Here is a 20,599-nt window from a genome sequence, read left to right on the forward strand (position 1 = left end):
CAAGCCCTAGCTGCACTGGAATAAATTAAAGGCATTTCATGACATTTCGAAAATGAATCGGTTGTTTTTGCTCAGCGGGCACTTGTCACAATGTTCTGCAACTGTCCCGGGGGCGACGAGGGCCTAGCTGTCCCCTGTCAGTTTCAGTGAACAAAGTTAATAATGCAAAAAAGCTTTTTCTAGCTGACAAATTTGTCACTCCCCTCTATACAAAGTAATCTGTACAACTAAAAACTACTAATAGAAGCCGTAAAGACATTCCTTTAACAAGTCTCTATAGGAACAATGCAGAGGCAACTCATTAAAGCAAAAACTCAATTTACAGTCAATTCACCCCACAGGCAATTATTTCAAAGTATACATATAAAATTGCAAGCGGGGGCAAGTGAAAACAAAATTTCCCTTGTGGGACCAATAAAATATCACGTTATGATATACATGCTTTGGAATTAGTGTGATCAGTATTGTGGGCGTTTGTCATGCTGGCAGGCACAGACCTCAGGGGATTGGTCGGGAGGGATGGCCTCAACCCTGGAGGAAGCTATATCCCTCGTTGGCATGAAAAACACCTGTAACATCAGCAATGTGCAACTCAAGGGCAAATGCTGCTAGTCTTTCCTCTGTGTGTCTACTGTATTCCATTATGCATGAACTTACAGGGGTGCACTCTGTCTTGGCTGGAGTTAAGCTGGGGACCACAGGGGGTGATTAGGACACCATGTACCTTCTGTTGAACACCGAACAACAGCTGCTCTGATGTGGGACCCTCAGAGGTAATGAATGCTCAATGACTCTTGCAAAATATAACTAATATCTTTTATATCTTATATCTCGTTTGTATTGCAACTTATTTAACCAGCCAAGATAGGTATTATCAAACAACAGCTTGAGAGTAGTTACAAAGCGAGGGAGGGACACATAAAAAGAACACAATTTGGAGTTTCCCGGTGCAGTCCCGCATTAGCTCCAGTGAAGCAGGTGGGGTTGGGTGCCTCGTTAAAGCCCACCTCAACTTGTACATAATGAGGGAGGAGAGAATGGGTGTTCGTCACCTCTCTGGCCCAGATTCTCCCAGCCTGCATTGGGGATTTGAACCACTTACATGTGGGTCACAGGACTATTTCTTTTCAATTTTGGCTACATAACAAATTTTCAAAAGCAGGGGACTTCTGTTCCAGAGGTAAGAAAACTTAAACATTTTTAATAACGTAAAAATGGCTGACTCCATGGGTGATTCCACCTATATGCGGCAAGATCAGACGTGTTTGTAACAGCAAGACAGAGCAGATGTTTATGTTTTAGATAGCTTAACCCTTAAATTTGAGAAGCTGGACGCAGTAAATGTTTGATGATTATCAAAATAGTTGCTGAGTAACTCCTCCTATTTATACACATAAAAAAATATATATAAATACAAATAAATAAAAAACAATATAAAAAAACACACATACATTACTATACATACATACACATATATATACATACATACACATACATACACATATATATACATACATACACACACACACACATATATATACATACATACATACACACACATATACATACATACATACACACACATATATACATACATACACACACATATATACATACATACACACACATATATACATACACATACATACACACATATATACATACATACATACACACACACACACACAACAAACACAGTAAAAGAAAAAAAGGAAAAGGGAGAAAGAGAAGGAAAGAAGGAAAGGAAAATCAATGGAGAAAAGGATAAAAGTAGAGGAATAGAAGAGGAAGAAAGAAGGGGGGAGAGGGGGAGAGGAAGGGAGGAGGGGGGAACAAAGAAAGGAGGAGAAAGAGGGGGGGGGGAGGGGGGCGCCAGCCGGAAGGAAAAAAGGGAGGAAAGGGTGGGGAGGTTCCACCACAGACACACACACACAAGGGAAGGTAGCCGTCAAGACAGACAAGAACAGCCAAACAGCAGTGGGTGGAGAGAGCCACAGCAAAAGAAAGAAGAGAGAGAACAAACACAGCAGAGGGACAAGACCGCGCCAGCCAAAGCACAGCAACGAGAAAAAAAAACAACAAACGACACGGAAAGAAAAAGAACCGGACACCCAAGGGGGGAGAGAAGGGGGGAAAAGCAACGGGACACAAGCGGAGGGGAGGGGGGCGAGTGGAAGCTAACAGAGCAGAAAAGCAATACACAGTGACAGGCAAAAGAAAAATCACCCAAGGGACAAAGGATGGAAGGAGTAAGAACACGTGAAAGAAAACCCCCAGATGAGGGTGGGGAGAGAGGAGGGTGGGGGGGGGGGGGGGGGGGGGGGGGGGGGGGGGGGGGGGGGGGGGGGGGGGGGGGGGGGGGGGCACCAAACATAAAGAAAAAAAAAAACGACACAAACAAAACAACCAAGAGACCAACAGGCATGGAGACACACGAGACACACAAGGACCAGGAAATCAAAATGCATAAAAAAAAAAAAAAAAAAAAAAAAAAAAGAGTAGAAACACAGCAGGAAAGAAAAAAAAAAAAAAAAAAAAAAAAAAAAAGAAAAAAACCAACACAAAAAAAAAAAAAAAAAAAAAAAAAAAAGACAGTAAGGACTACCAGGCACACCAAAAAAAAAACACCAGCAAGCAGCCGCGCCCATAAAGACCCTCAGCGTGGTGACCACCCGCGACCCTTTCCACCACCCCCCCCCCCCCCCTTCTACTCACCCTAAAAGCAAAAAAAATAAAGAAAAAACGACCTCAGCATAAATGGATAAGGAAAGGAAAAGAGAACGTGGTGGAGGTGAACAAAAAAAAAAGAAAAAAAAAAAAAAGGAAAGGGAGAATGAAGAAAGTGAGGCAGGAAAAGGTACATATTAACAGCAGGAAAGCAAAGGAAAGGGGGGAACCAAAAAACAAAAAAAAAGCACCAGATTGAGAAAGAAAGCTCAGTGGCACAATAGGAATTGATGAATGATGTATAAAAGTATAACACACATATAGGGGGCAATAGAAAAGTAAAGCAGGAACAAACTAAAACTGCCCAAAGTGGAGTAGGCACCCCCCAACCCCCGATCGCATAATTCAATGCATAATCAGCCAAAGTCTGCATATTCATGCGGGGGCCGCATTTTTTCAAATATGCCACACTTTCGCCGCATAAATTGACGATTTCCGCGCAAAATGATTTTGCATTTTCGTTGCAAAAAAGTCACATATCTTAGCAGAAAGTTGAAAAAATGTTGCGTTTACTTCACCATAGACAGTATTTACTTCACACAGGAGCAGCAATTTTCCCCTGTTGCCATGGGAACGTTATGAAGTGACGTAATTACGCGACGTGAACATCATCGAAAAGCAGGTGTTGGAGGTTGAATTTGACATGTACTTTGAGTCTCTTAAGTTGGTATCCAATAAGAAACCCATCTTAATATCTGATGTCTACTCAAATTTCTTTACGTGCTCCTGCAGTCTATATTATTAACGATTTTTGAATGTCTGTCTCTTTTGTATCTTTTATTTCTCTGTTTAGACTATTACTTTTATTTTTACTTTAATATTATTTGTATATATTTTTGTATCTTATTTGTTTACTTATTGCAATGACTGAATATCTGTAAACTATTTTTGGAAATTAAGTTTAAAAAAAGCAGGGTGTTGGGGGAAACACTTTTTCTTCTCTTTTTCATCAAACTGCAATTTTTGCAAGTTCCCGCAGTTGTTGCAAGTTCCCGCAATTTCATCGCATAAAACTGCATGAATATCCCACATATTCCATCGCATTTTTTAAGAAAACGTGTCGCATAATCAAGGATTTTTGCCCCCAACAATCACAAAAAAAACTCGCGTTTTTCTGGAAGGACTGACTGTTGCCAGTGGACACTATACAGTATGTATTCCCCTGCACATAAAGCAGCCCATTTCCAGTGCCCAGCAGAGAACAGGTGTGGACTGTAAGTGCTGAAGTGTGTTCAGTCAAGCTTCTCTTAGAAAAGAGAGGATGAGAGAGAAGAAAAAAAAAAAAAAACTTTTCACATGGAAGACCACCGTGTAACATCTGAATAAACTAAGCCAGACAAGCTGCGAGGCTACTGGCACAGGAGACAGCTGGAGGATGGACCAACCTTTTGCCTGGGGACATGCTAGGGACACACACACACACACACACACACACACACACACACACACACACACACACACACACACACACACACACACACACACACACACACACACACACACACACACACACACACACACACACACACACACACACACATTGATGTCTCAAATAAAGGAAAGAAACCCGAGAATTCACATGGAAACCTTTTCTTTGTAAAGTTGCCACATTTCCCAGACATTTACCTATATAGACAGCCTAATGCTGCATTCCCTCTTCTTTTACACTTTCCAAGCCTCTGACTCACACACCCCTGAAATTGTCACACATGGACAGTGCTTTCAAACGAGGCATTAGGACCAAGTTAAATTGAATTACATCGCCACTTCCCACTTTGATGGCGGCTATTAACTTTGCAAACAGTGCTGATGGTAAGCCTATCATTTGGTGGCTGCTGTGTAACAGGATTGCGGAACTTAGCGCTACAGAGTGTGCAACGTAGCAGGCCTCGTAACCATAGTTGCTGCAGTGAGGGTGATGGCAGTTGGGGAGAAGCGTATTGGTAGTGGTGGAGGTGTAGCAAAGAGCTGCAGCACCCCCAACAGAGGGTAGAGACACACCGACAGGCAGCAAGGCAGAGAAAGGGTGCGTGGGTGTGGGTGCGTGTGCTTGTGCATGTGCGCGTGTGTGCTTGTGGGCAGTTATTTGTTGTATGTTCGGTTCTTTTCTGTGTTCTTATTGTTGGTCAGTTTCTTTGTGTTAGTATGTTCTTGTATGGTATTTATGGTGTCAATGGCCCATAGCTCGACATTATAGATCATCTCCCACAGATGTTAGCAAACAATGTGTGGGAGTACATGTATGTGGTGGACTTACTCATATAATTACCACACAAAGAGCAACCAGAAAGTGGCAAAAAAGAAAGCGGAAGAAAGAAAAAGAGAAATAATGAAAGCAACTGATGAAAAGGGGAAGTAAAAGATAGAGTAAGGATAAATTGCCAGGAAGGAGAAGAGGGGAAAGGACCATTGCCATAGCAACAGCAGTATTTCTGCCATCAAGCAATAACTGCTTGATGTCAGATGCAAGCTCTTGGTCTTAAAATCAATTAACAAGATATGCAGGAAGTCTGTCAAATCTAGCATTGTGACGTATGGCCCATCATGAAGCAAGTGGCTTACAGGAAGTATCTATACACTAAACACAGTCAATTTTAAACAGAGCTGGCAGAAAAATAATGAGTTTTGTTTAGTAGCTGAAAACTGAACAGCTGAAAACAATACAAATATGAAAATATGAAAATATGTCAGACCTAGCATTGCATTTGTGAATTTGTTTCCCCTCGTTGTTGGCATGCAGTGAAAATGCCATGGACTGTTACTGATCACCGATCAACTAATGGCCCTTTTGAACAAAAAGTTCCAGGAATTATGGAACCGGAGGAACTAAACTACAAGCTATAAGTCCCTTTTGTGCATTCCTAGACCAATGACAAATTAAAAGATGACAGTGGTCACAAATTAAGCAAAACAGATTAATTCTGTTGCTCTTTGTATTTAGGTTTATGTGTCATGGGGGAGATAATAAGAGTGGTTCTGGATTGGGTTATGCTGGAAAGTCTAGATTTTTTTTTATTTAACTTTTATTGACAACAAATTCTCATTAGTAACAACCTGTCACATTCACACAGTTACATATTCATACCTGGAAGATGCCCAGTACAACCCATAGACAGTAAAATAATGGACACAAAGACGCCATATACTTTGACGGAGACCAGTGATGGCTGAGCGTACTGCGCAGCCTCATACTGAGCTTGACAAAGTAGATGTGACATGAGAAACCTGTCTGAAAGTTGTAAGTCTTCTAGTAGCTGTGTCAGGAGAAATCTCAATAATTCCGTATCTTGCAGAGACGGAGAGCGTAGGTATATGTAAGGAGATAACATACGCACAGGCTAATTATTGCTAACTTAAATGCTAGTCAACATTAGTAATTAAACTTAAACCGCAATGTTAGTCCAAACTGCCTGCCTATTTTTACAAAAACGTCTGCTACTGGGCCATAACATGAGATATAAGACATTTAGAAATAAACAATTGACAAATAGAGTCTTTAAACGCTTCAGATGTAAAGTTATTCACTGTCAAAGTGATGCCAAAATGAATGGGAGTCAATGGAATGCTAATGGAAGGTGATGGCTTGTTAGCCTCCCCATAGGAGGTCAACTTTCAGGATGCTCGCTTACCCCCTTGGTACAACCAGTCTGAACTGCTGGCCACTGAGCAGCTATACTGGAGCAGTTGGGGTTAAGGGCCTTGCTCAAGGGCACTTCAGTGGCGGTAAGTGCTATTTTTCACTTTCCCCACCCAGATGTTATCCTGTCGGTCTGGGGATTGAACCGGCGACCTCCCAGTCACAAGCTCGCTTCTTTAACCATTAGGCCACCGCTGACGATATACAGTATATTCAAGCATATTTCTCTAATCTGGCAGTTTATGGGAAAACATTGCACCCCTCTGCAAATGATGCAGTTGTAGTGAGTGTTGCATTGACAAGAAGTGAAAAAGGGACTGGCTAGGCTAAATCAGTAGGTTTTCTTTTCTCTTTTTCTCAGTTTCCCAGCTGAAATAACTCCATTCCTCACTGAGCATTCAGTGGGCGCTGAGTTCTAGTTCACTCAACAGACAGGCTCGCCTCAGGACATCAGGAATAATTAGCTGAAATCAACCTGACATCAATCACCCTACTCTCACACACGCACAGGTCATCACCTTGTACATGACCTTACATGCTAAACAGAGCGCTGTCACAACCTGTCGCAAGGCTCAATGGATAAAGAGGGAAAGGGGAGGGGAGAAACTGAAAGACACTCAAGGGATTTTTTTGCGTTAGTTGAAAGAAAATATCAGTAGAAAACTGCACTTTTAAATGTAACTGTCTTTTTGTTAGTGGTGCCATTTATATTCAACTCAAATGTTTAATTTTACAATAAGAGGAAATTATTTCCTTCCATCAGATTTAAATTCAACGAGCAGTTTGTTGTATTTTAGCTGAAAACTGAAAGCAGCAGAACTGAGCACACTTTAATATCTTTTAGTTTATTTATCGCAAGTAACATTGTATAGCGCACATTTTTCTCATATCGTGCAGCCATAGTAAGCGTGCCTAATATTGCCTTTTTTCACAATATATTCCCTTTAATTCAATAGAGTTTTCGTCTGAGTAACAGTTCAACAGGCAAAGTTTCACATATTCGAGAGGCATGCAGAGTTTAATTTCATGCTGCCTAGTGGTGTACAAAGTGGAGGTAGATACACTGTAATGCTAAGTTATGGCAAAATATGGGCTACGTCTATCTTTTTAGGAAATAACACACTTTCATACACTGACCAACATGGTCAGACATTTGGACTCCAGAGACCGGCAGTCCTGAAATGTCGGGAGGGGGCTTGGCCCAAAAACATGGCTGCCACAGCACAGCAATAAATTACACCGCTTAAGCGAGAAACCAACCAATGGATCATCCCACCAGCCCCCTCTTCCTTTGAGCTCAAGGACAGTCGGTCGAGTTTCTCTTTTACATAAGGTGGTATCATCCCCGCGGTAGAGTCCACTGGTACATGTGGGAAACCGTACCAGTGTTTATGTGTCAGACGGCGTGCAGGGACAATAACCTCTGCTTTAAGGACAAGGAGTTTAATCCGTCTTGTCATCTTCCTCTGAAGTAAAAACTGCAAACATCTGCTAAAAAGTAGATTGTATGTGAAAGTAATTACATCAGTATTTCAAACAAGACGCATGCATACTTAAAGACAGCAACTTTCTAAACCAAGGTTTGAAAATGACTCTCGACTATGAGCGACCAATTATAATATTTAGGTTGTCCCAGAAATATTTTGCTACACTAGGCTTCCTTCAGACAGTGGGGATTTCATTTTTTTTCTTATTGTATTCTCATCTATATCCCGTTCTTTGCTGCTGCAATGACCCAATTTCCCCACGGGGATCATTAAAGTTTCATCTTATCTTATCTTATCTGCCCCTATCCCTCTCGCTTCCCCTATCGCCCCTCATCACCCCCCCTCCCCAATCCTTCACTTAATTATGTCCCGTGAATGAAGTTCATCTTTCATGCTGCCAGCAGCTGGCAGCGTGGCTCGCCCGTTCTGGGCTATCTAATCATGGTGCAGAGACTAAACTAAATTTAGACAGCCGGCTTGTGATGGCTGGCAGGCCCTAATGGGGGCTGACACCTCAAGACACTCTGCTGATGTACAGGGTACACTCTGCCCGAGCGGGCCGCAACCGCCGTTGACTAACGCTGACGACTGGTGAACTAGTTTGTGTTGTTGAAATAGTTTTCAAGGGAATCACACCTAGAGGTGAAGCACTGTGCTGACTAAGGCCATTCAAACTTAATGAAATCCAGCATTTACATTTTATTTTAGGATCTGAGCCAATGTTCCTGATGTTTGTGTGTGTGTGTGTGTGTGTGTGTGTGTGTGTGTGTGTGTGTGTGTGTGTGTGTGTGTGTGTGTGTGTGTGTGTGTGTGTGTGTGTGTGTGTACTTTAAAACCAATCGCAATGTCTGTTGACAGAAAATGATTTGTGGATGCAGGTTCTGTCAGTGGCAACGCAAATGTGATTATTGTTAATTGTTATTAATATAACAAAAGTACTGAAGATTATCGGAGTGTTTAAATGCACTTAATTCAAAGGAATTTTGACACTTTCTGCAAATTAGAGGCTGAACGAAAAATCAGCCGAGCCAATACATCAGCCAATATTCGCTTATTGCAAAGAGATGGGTATTGGCATATATGTCAGCTGATAAGCCTCAAGAAATGTCAGTACAGCAATGCTAAATATATGTTTTAAGTCATTCAGAAAGTGTCTCAGCTAGATAGTTTGTCCACCAACTCAACTCTCAAATATCTATTTTGGTACCCACTTCAAGAAATCCACTATCAGTCCGTCTATACTGAAAAAGTTTTAAAATAAAACCTTCCAGTAACAGGATCGATTATGCCTTCTGAAACACTGTACGGTTTGGATGTGAAACGGATGGAGGAAGTGTCGAGTTTGCATTTACAGCAAAGAGCAGAAACAGAGCAGATTAGAAAACTGAGAAGATTCTTATTAAAATGTGATAAAGTATAGAGTATCTGAATAAAAGGCTTGTTTCTAATAATAGCCTGTCTCAAATGAATGCCTGGAAGCCTCTTCTGTTGCGGTAAATTAAGACCACACTCACTATTTCAAAATGTAGGCTAACGGTATTTAAACTGTGTCATTTCTGCACTGAAATATTTCCGACACACTCGTTTTGTATTTAGCATATTTAGGGTATTTAGACAGGCACATAACCCAGTCTCTTGCTAAGCACTGCACTTTTTTAATTCTCTCTCCCTGGTCTCACTTCATGCTCCCCTTCTGTCAGGCACACTAAATGCAGCGTAAACACACAAAACCCACCCTAGGACAACATCCTTTACATTCTCTATCTTAACACGGATCAGATCTCAAATCAAATAGGCTTTTAAACGAGATTTGACAAAGAGTTTGAATCCACACAACTCCAATATTTTTAATGAGTCCGTCTCTGTGCTTCCACCAAAACTGATTGAGGTAATGGGAACCCACTTCTAACTTATTTGTTTTTCTTTTCACAGCATGCACAAATCATCTATCCTCAGAGTTCAGGGACTTCAGACATATGAAAAGACATCATTTCAAAAACTTGCTTGCTTAGGCCCCTGACCGGTATGGCATACATTATGATGATGTTACACAATGATATTTAGTGTTGTTATTTCATGGAACAAATAAGCCGATGACATATTCTGCTTATAGAAACATTTTTCATAATTTCAAATAAATGTGATGAACGGTGATGTTTGACTAAATCAGGCTACTTCATCAGGTCACTAGGATTTCCTCTGTAAAGGGTTGGCCTGTGCTCCCCCAGTGTTTTTTCTGTAACTTCAGATGGAGCTGTAAAATTTGATATTTCTTTAGGCTAAAAATCACTGCACTGCCATTTTCATTCCATATAACCTTATATATAAAACTCTTCAGATGCATGGCCTCTACTGGTCTCTAATAGCAAGTATACGTATTTCATCACATAACATTCTGTTGGTAAATTATGGATTGGTCAATGGCTGGATCTTAACATCAGCAAACTTTTCTGATAGCCACTTTGATGTAGTTGATCTACTGAAACTGTGAGATTGATGCAACAGGTTGGTGCGTAGCAGCTGCCAAAAGTTAGTTTCAGAGGACACAAAGTCAACTGTAAAGAGGGAGGTCTGTAAGGATTTCATGGCCACTGGGGTGGCCGTGGTAGCAAACAAAGTCTCTGGGGTTGGATAAACAATAAAGGCCTGTCGTTTGGTTAGAACAAAGGCCTGTCATTTGCTTTTGTTGTTGGTGGTATTTTTTTCCCTTGTAATCTGCATGTCCAGATGGCTGGATGACTTTCTCCCTCACAGCATCGTTAAAAGCGCAGCACAGCTGGCAGATGGAGAGTGAGCAAACTAAGAGTGAGTAGCAAAAGCGCAAGGAAATGAAAACGTTCAAAAGCTTAAAGAAAGAGGCAAAACTACACAGTGGACTGTGCACATTGTCACTGAGTGTCACTTACCCAGCTCTGTGTTGGGCCCAGCTAATAACTGTTTGAACTTATCCAGACGAGACGCTTCCCTCTCGGTCATGGCTGGGGTGCCAGACGTGTTCTGGTCAGCCATGCGAGCCACTAGCGGGATGAGGGGCGGCCGGTGGGGCAGAGACCGTTGTCTGTGGAGGGCTGCATGCTCACCTGCTGCATCTAGTGGGAGGATAAAGAGTTGAGACAGGGCAAAGGGTTACTTACACACACACACACACACAACACACACACAAAACACACACACACACACACACACACACACACACACACACACACACACACACACACACACACACACACACACACACACACACACACACACACACACACACACAAAAAGAAGGGCTTACAGATAATACAGAACAGGATCTCGTGGCCATGTTGAAGGCCTATTAGCTTTTTGGCAAACTGATGAGAACATATGTAAACACAGGTAAACAATGCAATGTTGGAGACCGATGATTCTTTGTTTACAAAGTATCCGCTTGTAGGTTATCAAGCTAACCAGAGAATTGGCAGCTTCAAATGTTAGTGAAGAGCAAAATAAGAATAATAGTCTACAGCCTAGTCTATGAGGCTGTACATAGTTCCAACAGTGCTTTGAGCTAAATGCTAACATCGGCATGCTAACATGCTGGTGGTTGGCAAGTATAATGTTTCCCCAAGTTCACCATCGCAGTTTAGCGTGTTAGCATGCTAACGTTTGCAAATTAGCAGTCACCCAAGGGACAGCTGGGTCAAAAGAAATGCCATAAGTTAAGGGGTCACTAAAGATATTACAATTCACCTTGAGAGGCAGATGTGTACCAAATGGCAACCCATCTAATAACTGTTGATATATTTCAGCACTGAGCAAAGCGGTGGATTAACCGGCTGAACACACCGCCCTCTCGCATCGGCTAACAATTTGAATTAGTAAACTTCACCCAGAACACTTCACATTATTGAGTCCAGCTTACTCTGAACAGAGCATTCTGTTCGGAGGACAGCTTTTTGTTGCTGTATTAAACTTTGTTTAGCCTCCTCCTGGAAAGGGAAAAATGTTCACAACCTTCACCAGGCTTTACTTTCAGCGGTAGTAAGATGACACTGTGCAACTAGCAGTGAAGAGTAACTGCTGCGCAAAGCAACTTTCCATGATTTTTTTTTTATTTTTAATCTACAATTCTAATTAGTTTAACACAACGTACCTAAGAGTAGGAATGTGGCAACGGCCATGAATTACATCATGGCACTGTAAGCTAAATTTGGAAAAGAGTTTGATTACTGTCCTTTAGTAATTTTATGTGGTTCCTACCCAGGTGGGGATGAATGCATTAACTGTTTGTGGCTTGTTTTACAATGAGCCTCCAGGACGGCAGCAGTTGTGGTTCTTGCAAAATTTCAGATTCAACTGTATAACCTTTATAACGGGCTAGACGGCAACATTAAGCCAGTCTACTGAGCGCCCCGGTTCCCCAGATGTGCTGAAATAAGACGGAACGAGACACAGAAGGTAACAGTGGCACCACACAGACAAATTATGAACAAGCGGTTGGAGTCGGGACTTCAACGTGGAGAGGGATGGCCCTTCTGTCACACAAGACACGAAGCAAACGTTTAGAAAGATCCATGTGAAAAGCACTGCCAATATTTCTCAGTGCTGGAGAAAACCACGGCACATCTACTGCGTAGAGTCACAAACACTCCGTAGCAATAAATAAAAACTGGAATGCTGCCGATTTTAATATCCTTTTCCTTTTTTTACAAGAACAAATAAAATGCTACAAATCTGTTCTCAACTGCTTTATTTGCACTTACAAAAATTAAAAGAGATTATCAAAGCCTGTGGAAGCTTTTTTTGTGGTGGAACTTTTTGTGCGATTTTAACTGCAAGTCCTTTTTATAGAGCATTTAATAACTTAACGGGCTATAAAATACAAAGCCAAGATTGAGGAAGTTAGTAAGGTTCACTGTCAGTCACGGTATACTGCATCAATTATTACAAGGAAGGAAGGGGGAAAAATACCTACATGAAAGTACACAAATAGAGAGTACTTCAATTACAGTGACAGTGTGTATTTTTGTTAAAGAAGTCATGGGATGCCAGATGTTACAGAGAGCCCAGTAACCACAAGCTTCTGTGTGTTTGTGTGACCCTTGCTCTGTAAGCTGCAGGGCACTGGGATAGTGAGTGCCAAGTATGAGTACATAATGTAGAAGTATATAGAGTGAGTCTGGGCCTCACTAATGAAAGCTGTGCTGTGTGCCATTATCTAATAAGACTGGGGCAAGTGTGTTCACGCTATTCCTTGCTGTCATCTTGTACACCCAATAGGAGAAGAGAAGAGAAAAAAAAAAGTAGAGGAAAATCAAATCTAAAAAGAAATGAGACACTGCACACCAGCAGTCAGCCTTACTGTTAACTGTGTATGACAAGATTGTCCTGCCAAGTACATTGAGTGTGCATGGTATAAGGTTTTTATATAGGCTTTAGTGTTTTTGCAACATGCTTGTAAAGGTGCAAAAGTTGTTGAGGCAATGTTATCTGTATCTAAACACAGCAACAGACAGAATGGCACGCAGGCTGACAGGCAGATGACCTGCCAGACAGGTCTAGAGTCAGCCAGACGTTCACAATCTACAGCATCTGCTAATGTTACCATCTATAAAGTCACAGTAGAACCATTTCTTCACAACTTTCCTATTCCATGTGTTTACAAGGACACATTTCCTTCGGGATTAATAAAGTATATCTATCTATCTATCTATCTATCTATCTATCTATCTATCTATCTATCTATCTTAAAACGCTGAAGTGACAACTGGAAGAGGTTTTGAACAGTGAGACAGCAACAACAGGACCATGACACAGAGCAGTTGTTGCTTACTACAAGGTTAAAACAATGTGCCTCAGGTGAAAAAGACCAAAACTGAAGAGAAGTAGTAGGAGGGAAGGTCTCTCTACTGTCAACTCATGTTAATATATAGAGTAAAGAAAGGTAAGAGAGGAGGTGGCAGAAACAGATGCCTCAGGAGTTATTATGAAAAACTGCTCTTGACTACAGCGTATTCCCTGTGTTGCTTTGTTTTTATTTTGATTATGAGAAAGGGATAACAGGGTAGTCTGACATAACTACCCACCAATATCAATAAATAAGCATCACCTGCAACACTTCCTATCTTTTAACAGAAATCTGAATGTTATTGTCATGAAGTATTTTGCAATTAGATTTCTGAGACTGTTGTAATTCTGAGCAGCACTGTAAAACACAAGCAAGTCCAATCAAAGCACAACATTAGCAGTCTATCAGCAACACTGCCTTACAGAGTGATAACATCTGCCAAATATGTTCTCCTCATTTCTCTGCTGCCTGGATGCTAGATGTTTCTGTTAAAACTTGATATTATTTGACTTATATTTGTAGAACTTGAAAAAAATGACTAAAATCATTAAAATTACTTGTATCCCGTATTTATACAGGACACAGTGGCTGAACACCCTGTTTATAGTTACACAAACAATGTAACAAGACCACTCACACACAAAATAGAATAATAACCACACTTAAACGTAGACTCAGGTAAAACTTATAGACAGGTATGGGGCGAGAACTGTCTTCCAATTACAGAGGGGTTTTAGTGTGCCTTTTCAAAATACTCCTGTGAAAATGGTTAAAAGTAAAAGCAACCTCGAGCTTTTAATATGCAGGTGAGCCAGAAAACTTTTTGGACACTGAGCAATGGTGCTCACTAACCTTTTGGTGACCCAATTGGAGCTTCGCTTTGGGACTTTACAAGGCGGCCATCAGTGTAAGGGCTGCTCTGGGAGGCAAAAGAGACGTCTGGGCTGGTCACGTCCCCCTCCCCCACCCTGTCCTCCTCATCGTCTTCGTCCTCCTCCTCGTCCTCTGCCGCCTCCTCCTGTGTGTCCTCTTCTCTCTGTTCCAGCTCTGTTGTGTCATCCTGCCGCTGTTTCTCCTGCTGCTTGCTGTGATTCTCAATGACCTGTTCAGTTGACAGAAAAAAAAGGTGACCCTGGTGAGCCTCAGGTTTTTGCCAATAACACACAGGACATTATACTCCACATAAATAATACAAAAGTTTGGAATTCTCTGTAATCTGTAAACTAGGTTAGCAACTTGAGATTCTGTGTGTTTATGAAGTCCTTAAGATAAACACAAACTGTTTCACAAAAATGTAGTTGAACAGGAAGCTATCTGAAAGGTGATAACATTTATGAAAATGCTTTTTCAATGGACTGCCAAGACTCCGAGATGAACTATGTTGTCATAGTGGGTAGGGCATCTGTCCTTCGACCAAGCCTCTGTGGCAGAAAAAACGTGCAATAGTTAACTGCATCTGGTTTTTCACCTTATTGGCTGTCTCCATGACAACATCAATATTAAGGTTCTGTGCAGCCATGGCCAGCAACTCGTCGTCATCGTCCCCAACATCCCATGCATCACTTGTGATGCTCTCAAACTCCTGAAAGGTGGTAGCCTTCTTGGGCTTGCCTGGCGTGGCCGGAGGAGGCCTGTTTCCTGCCTTAATCAGGCTGGAGGTCAGAGACAAGGCCATGAAAACAGAGATGATAAGGGAAAGAGCAGAAGATTAAAGAAATTGAGAGAAACGGTAAAGCAGAGGTGGAGAGTCAAGGTGTAGAAAAGGGAACAGAAGTGGCGCACAGGCACAAAAAGGAGAGAGACAAAGTAAATAACCACAGTGAGGGGGGGGGGGGGCGGCAGAGATGAGAAGTGAGTCATTTTGACACTGACAGGTGGGCAAAGAAATAAAAGACCATTAGCCTTTTGATAAAAGAAAGAAGCTTAACAACTAATAAATTAATCAACATTAGGCATGATCAAAGTATGTCAAATATCCATATGTTTTTATAGAATTATTAACATTAATAAAAATTGTATAGATGGTTAATTTAAAAAAATAATTCTACACATTGTACATTTCAGGATTCTACAGTGTTTTAGTTATTTTTAGCTGTAAATATATAACATAAAAACATTCACTGCAAAGTCCAGTCTTTTCTTTTAAATTAATGAATTCAATCAAACAAACATCCCCATATTTTCACACACTGCAGGTACCCTATAGTCCTGAAATACTGATACTTCCAACTTCTATTTGAATTGTTAGATCTTCAAAATCATGTAACATAATCCGTTTACTGGACATGATTACAAGTTTTTCAGAGAAGTTTAAGTAAAACTTACTGAAAGCATGTCTTATGTCATTTAAGCTGTCAACCCAGCCATCTAACAACTAGATTGTCTGAGAGGTATACTTCCACTGCAGAACAGCACAGGCCATACAGTGCAAACAAGAGGTTACCAGAATTATACTACAAGACCATTTAAGCATGCTGCAATTTTGGCCACGTCCCATCTTTGTCAGCTGTCAAATGGCAAAACACTCCCCCATTTCTGAATGGGATGTGGGTAAAAACTTATAACATGTTTTACAGCATCAATCCATGCCACACCAGTTTTTTGTCTACTGTGAGTGGATCGGTAGCTACCCTCTAACTTACCCTCTCTGCTGGCAATGGTGAATTAAATAATGGAAGAAACTAAGGTTCAATAAAGGTCTTGTGTAATCATCTATAAAAAGGTCCTTACTGCTGGTCATCAAGGCAATATTAAACTTCACCTCGTATTCAAAAAGGACGAGAAAGAGTAGAATCCTTTCACCTAAATGTTACACATGCATGCATAATAAATACATCATATCAGCATTTTAAAGATTTAGGGAGCAAACGTAGAGGAGAGAAAGGAATGTCAACTTTAGCTGGGGCATCATGTTGTTCAGCAACTGAGGCAAATGGTTAGCATTAGCACAATAAGTTAAACACCTGTCCAAACTACTCCAATAACATCATATAGCATTTATCTACAAGTACATTTAACTTACTTAGCATGTAGGAGCGGGTCGAAAGGTGGATGTTGTGCGCCATACACATGCTGAATGCTGAGGAAGTGAATAAGAAAGAATGTAAATGAATGAGCTAGTTCATAACTGGCTGTCAAGCTAGTCATTTTAGCTTCGTATTAGACAAAACAAGAATATCATAATACTGCGAGTAAGTGTGGTGTAAACGACTTTAATTTGCTGTAAGACCATAGTTATTGTATCATTAGTTACAACTCTGTGACTGCGGTGTGGATAAATTGCTTAACTGTTAGCCGCTGTTAGCAACGTAGCTCTTAGCCAGCTAACAGCAGAACGATGTAAACTGTGTCTGTGAGACTAATTTACACACATACACTGGCACGTTACAAGGAGTGAAACTTTGCAAACTTTGTGCAATACCTCAGGGGCCGTCAGTGAAAGTGAAAGTTGCGTGTGAAGCTCAACAGTGCAGCGTCAGTAGAGTAAGGCTAGCTACGCTAGGCTAGCAAACAGGAGGGAACACGTCACTTACCTGCCAGGAACCTTCGCTGCGTTTCTTTTCCAGAACTGTTTTTTATTTCCGTCATTCGACATTTTCCCTCTATGGTCCAACCAGCCTTAAACACAAACACACGAACGCTGTCGTTATCTGTAAAACGTGAAATTCGTGTTTATTTACACCAGGTACCCTCCTCCAAAACTCAGAAAGCTGCCATGTTGATACTGCCTAATCGGCAAGAAAGGCTGCTGTGATTGGCTGGAACGGCACTTCCTTGTTTTGAGCCAATCACAAGTGAGATCCGCTGTTAGGTGGCATGGGAAGCTGTCGACGTCATGTCCACCGTCTTTGCTGTGTTGACAGAAACACCATATGATCTACATCCATGGTGTCATTCAAAAGACAGACTGTCAGAAGCCCGAAGATAAAAAATGCTTACCATTTAACATTACCATTTCCATAGCAGTTATAGGTACAGTATAAGCTGATGCATTTATAGTTTAGTAAGGTTTAATATTGTTTAGAGTTGTTTATATGTATTCATACAATATTATAATTCAGACACATTATAATTAAGACACAAGTTTTATAAGTTGGGAAGCTTATAGATTTTTTTTCTGGAAATATATTGTATGTATTAATGGATGCAAGGATTATTACTGACTGCAGGTTGTCATTGCTATGTAACTAACCATAAAAACATCAGCAAGCTAATTCATCAATTCACACACTCCCTGAGCTGTGAGAGGTCATGACTAGATCATCATATTAATATTAATTATGTCTAACTATCGATATCTGTCTCTTGACACGATACACCAGGAGTCAGCAATTAGGTTCAACCGTGGGACAGTTTTTTTCAGCATTGCTCACTGGGGTGCCAATGTGTTTACAGGTGCGATGAAAACACATTCCTGTATTAAGGCACATGTCAAAATTTCCTTTTAGTAGGTGAGGACTAACAGAGTTAAATCAGTTTATTTTAATCCTGTGAAATGGCAAAAAATGACACGCAACATGAACATAATGTTTTCTTTTTGAATGAATGAAAGTTCTTATTTAATCTGTTCTGGGCAGGTAGGCCATAATATGTTATTTATCTATTTAGTTTAGTTCATCTTACAAGGTCATATTTATTGGGATGTGCATAAGCCCAGTACTGTAGATTGAGGAGAAATCATGTAAAAGTTTTAACGTATATCTCGCATTGCCAGACCTATCTCCACAGCGTTGTTGAGTAAGGTCTGGCTACACCACACATACATTCTGGCACAGGAGAAAAAAAACCTCTGGGATTTTTGCTTTTCTTAAACCAACCACAATTGTCTTGGGCGGCGCTAAGATCTGCAGCGACGGTGGCTCTGCAAAATAGTCTCGGGAAGGAACGTCTTTTGGTGGAACATTTGCACCCCACAAAGGAAAACACAACATAGCCTACAATATCAGGTGAAGTTAACGGTTCACACAATACAGTAACATGAGCAATTCAAATTAGCTGGATACATGGTTAAACGTAATTTGCTCTTACCAGTGTATCGCCGTGTGTACTTCGTCCATTGCAAACCTCTCCGGTCCCAACAACATCCCAGTTAGATAGTAAATGCCTTGATTGCCTCTTTGTAAATCTTTACAATCATTCCCCGAAAGAACCAAGTAGGCCTGCCATATTGCACGATCCAAATTTTTTTTCTGATATCCGAAGATGTCCGGATGGCCGCTGTTGTGGCTCGATTTCGGCCTGACGCAGGTACCAGCGCCTGGGGTCTGATATGGTCTGTTCCCTGACGGATCATTAAACTTTCTGTTATTGCGGTTAGTGTCGTTAGCTGCTCTCATCCCGACTGAAGTCTCTTAGCGGCGTAGAGTGAGGCACATGGATCGGGATGCGCTAGCTGTTTAACTTAACCTTAGATTAGTTGTCTATCTACACAGCTAAGATTACATGGTGAATTTAATCGTGGTTAGCGCAGCGCTGTTTAGCGTGGTCAAAACAATCATACAAAAAAATAACTTTTTGATATCATGTAAATAAATTAGGTCTTTATTATCACTGTTTTGCAAAGTAGCATGTAATCAATGAAAACAGTGTGCTGTGCGGCAGAAAAAAATGCTGCAATAGGCCTACTGCTAATGAGTATGATTCTTTGGCATTGTATGATTTACAACTCTCTGACCATCTGGTATTTCCCGTGTTTTAAAGGTCCCATGGCATGAAAATTTCACTTTATGAGTTTTTTTAACATTAATATGCGTTCCCCCAGCCTGCCTATGGTCCCCCAGTGGCTAGAAATGGTGATAGGTGTAAACCGAGCCCTGGGTATCCTGCTCTGCCTTTGAGAAAATGAAAGCTCAGATGGGCCGATCTGGAATCTTGCTCCTTATGATGTCATAAGGAGCAAGATTACCTCTCCTTTCTCTGCTTTGCCCGCCCTGAGAATTTGGCCCACCCATGAGAGAGAGACATCATGGCTTTCAAACTAGAAAAGTGGCAGTTGGTCAAGGCCACAACCCCACTCTCCACCTTGCCCCCCCACTCCCTCCCCTCTAGCTACAGACACAGAAAGGGCACATCCTAAGGAAAGCTCATTGTGGGACTGGCTCTAGTGGCTGTACCAAGGCTGAATTTTGGGAAAGAGACTTCAGATACAGTATTAGGGGACCACTAAGGTCTATATAAAAGCATCCAAAGAGCACCATGTCATGGGACCTTTAATGGATGTTAGAGTAACTACAGCGGTCAAAGGTTATATGATGCCATCGACAGGCAACCAAACAAAACGTCCAGTGTCATTCAATTAAAATGACAGATTTCTTTGGGTTTAAACATTGTTGGAAACATTTGGGATAATGTAAGTACATGACTCAACAAAATATATATATATCATAGGTATAGTCGTTTTTAGAAATTGTAATGCAGAAATATTATTTCTTTAATTCAATAGCAAGCAATTTACTTGGACAATATCTCCTCGAATTCCCTTCTTATTAATTTATCTCACTCTCTGTCACACACAGAAAAGAACCAACACAAATACTGTAAGTGGAGAGAGACAGGATAAAAAATAAAAAAAATAAATCTGTATTGTCACATAATTATTATTTTAAAATCAGCCCCGTTTCCACTGCGCCCTTCCGCTAAAAGCAGAGGTAAGGATGTTGTGGAGGGCTATATCCCACATAAACACAGTCTAGTCATCATTTTAGTTAATGCTGGTGTTTGCTTGATCGCTGTCTGGAGGTTATGAGAGGTTAAGGTAATAATAAAACTCTTCAGTCTGGAAGCGACCTCACTGCCGAGTCATGAATGAGAGAGCTTATGTGTTTACGCAACGTGCTGATGAAGAGTTTGTTCCACGGGGTTGAAGCAGAGAGAATGAAAGAGAAGAGCTCTCACTCTTTCACTATTTCGCAGTACTGCAAACGTCATGTATGC

General features: G+C 41.0%; 1 protein-coding gene across 2 annotated transcripts in view; it reads right to left on the reverse strand.

Annotated features, from left to right (window-relative positions):
• Positions 1 to 17,424, reverse strand: part of tbc1d22a (TBC1 domain family, member 22a) — a 136,668-nt gene extending 119,244 nt beyond the window's left edge. For both annotated transcript variants that reach the window (XM_039791347.1, XM_039791348.1), the window contains exons 1-5: positions 17,200 to 17,424; positions 16,689 to 16,745; positions 15,135 to 15,318; positions 14,519 to 14,768; positions 10,758 to 10,940 (exon numbers count right to left, since the gene is read on the reverse strand). In XM_039791347.1, the coding sequence (XP_039647281.1) occupies positions 10,758 to 10,940; positions 14,519 to 14,768; positions 15,135 to 15,318; positions 16,689 to 16,745; positions 17,200 to 17,261 (736 nt within the window). In that variant the 5' untranslated portion in view covers positions 17,262 to 17,424. The remainder of the gene's footprint in view (positions 1 to 10,757; positions 10,941 to 14,518; positions 14,769 to 15,134; positions 15,319 to 16,688; positions 16,746 to 17,199) is intronic.
• Between the last annotated feature and the right edge of the window lie 3,175 nt (positions 17,425 to 20,599).

This window comes from Perca fluviatilis, chromosome 23 (assembly GCF_010015445.1).
Source record: "Perca fluviatilis chromosome 23, GENO_Pfluv_1.0, whole genome shotgun sequence".
NCBI lineage: Eukaryota > Metazoa > Chordata > Actinopteri > Perciformes > Percidae > Perca > Perca fluviatilis.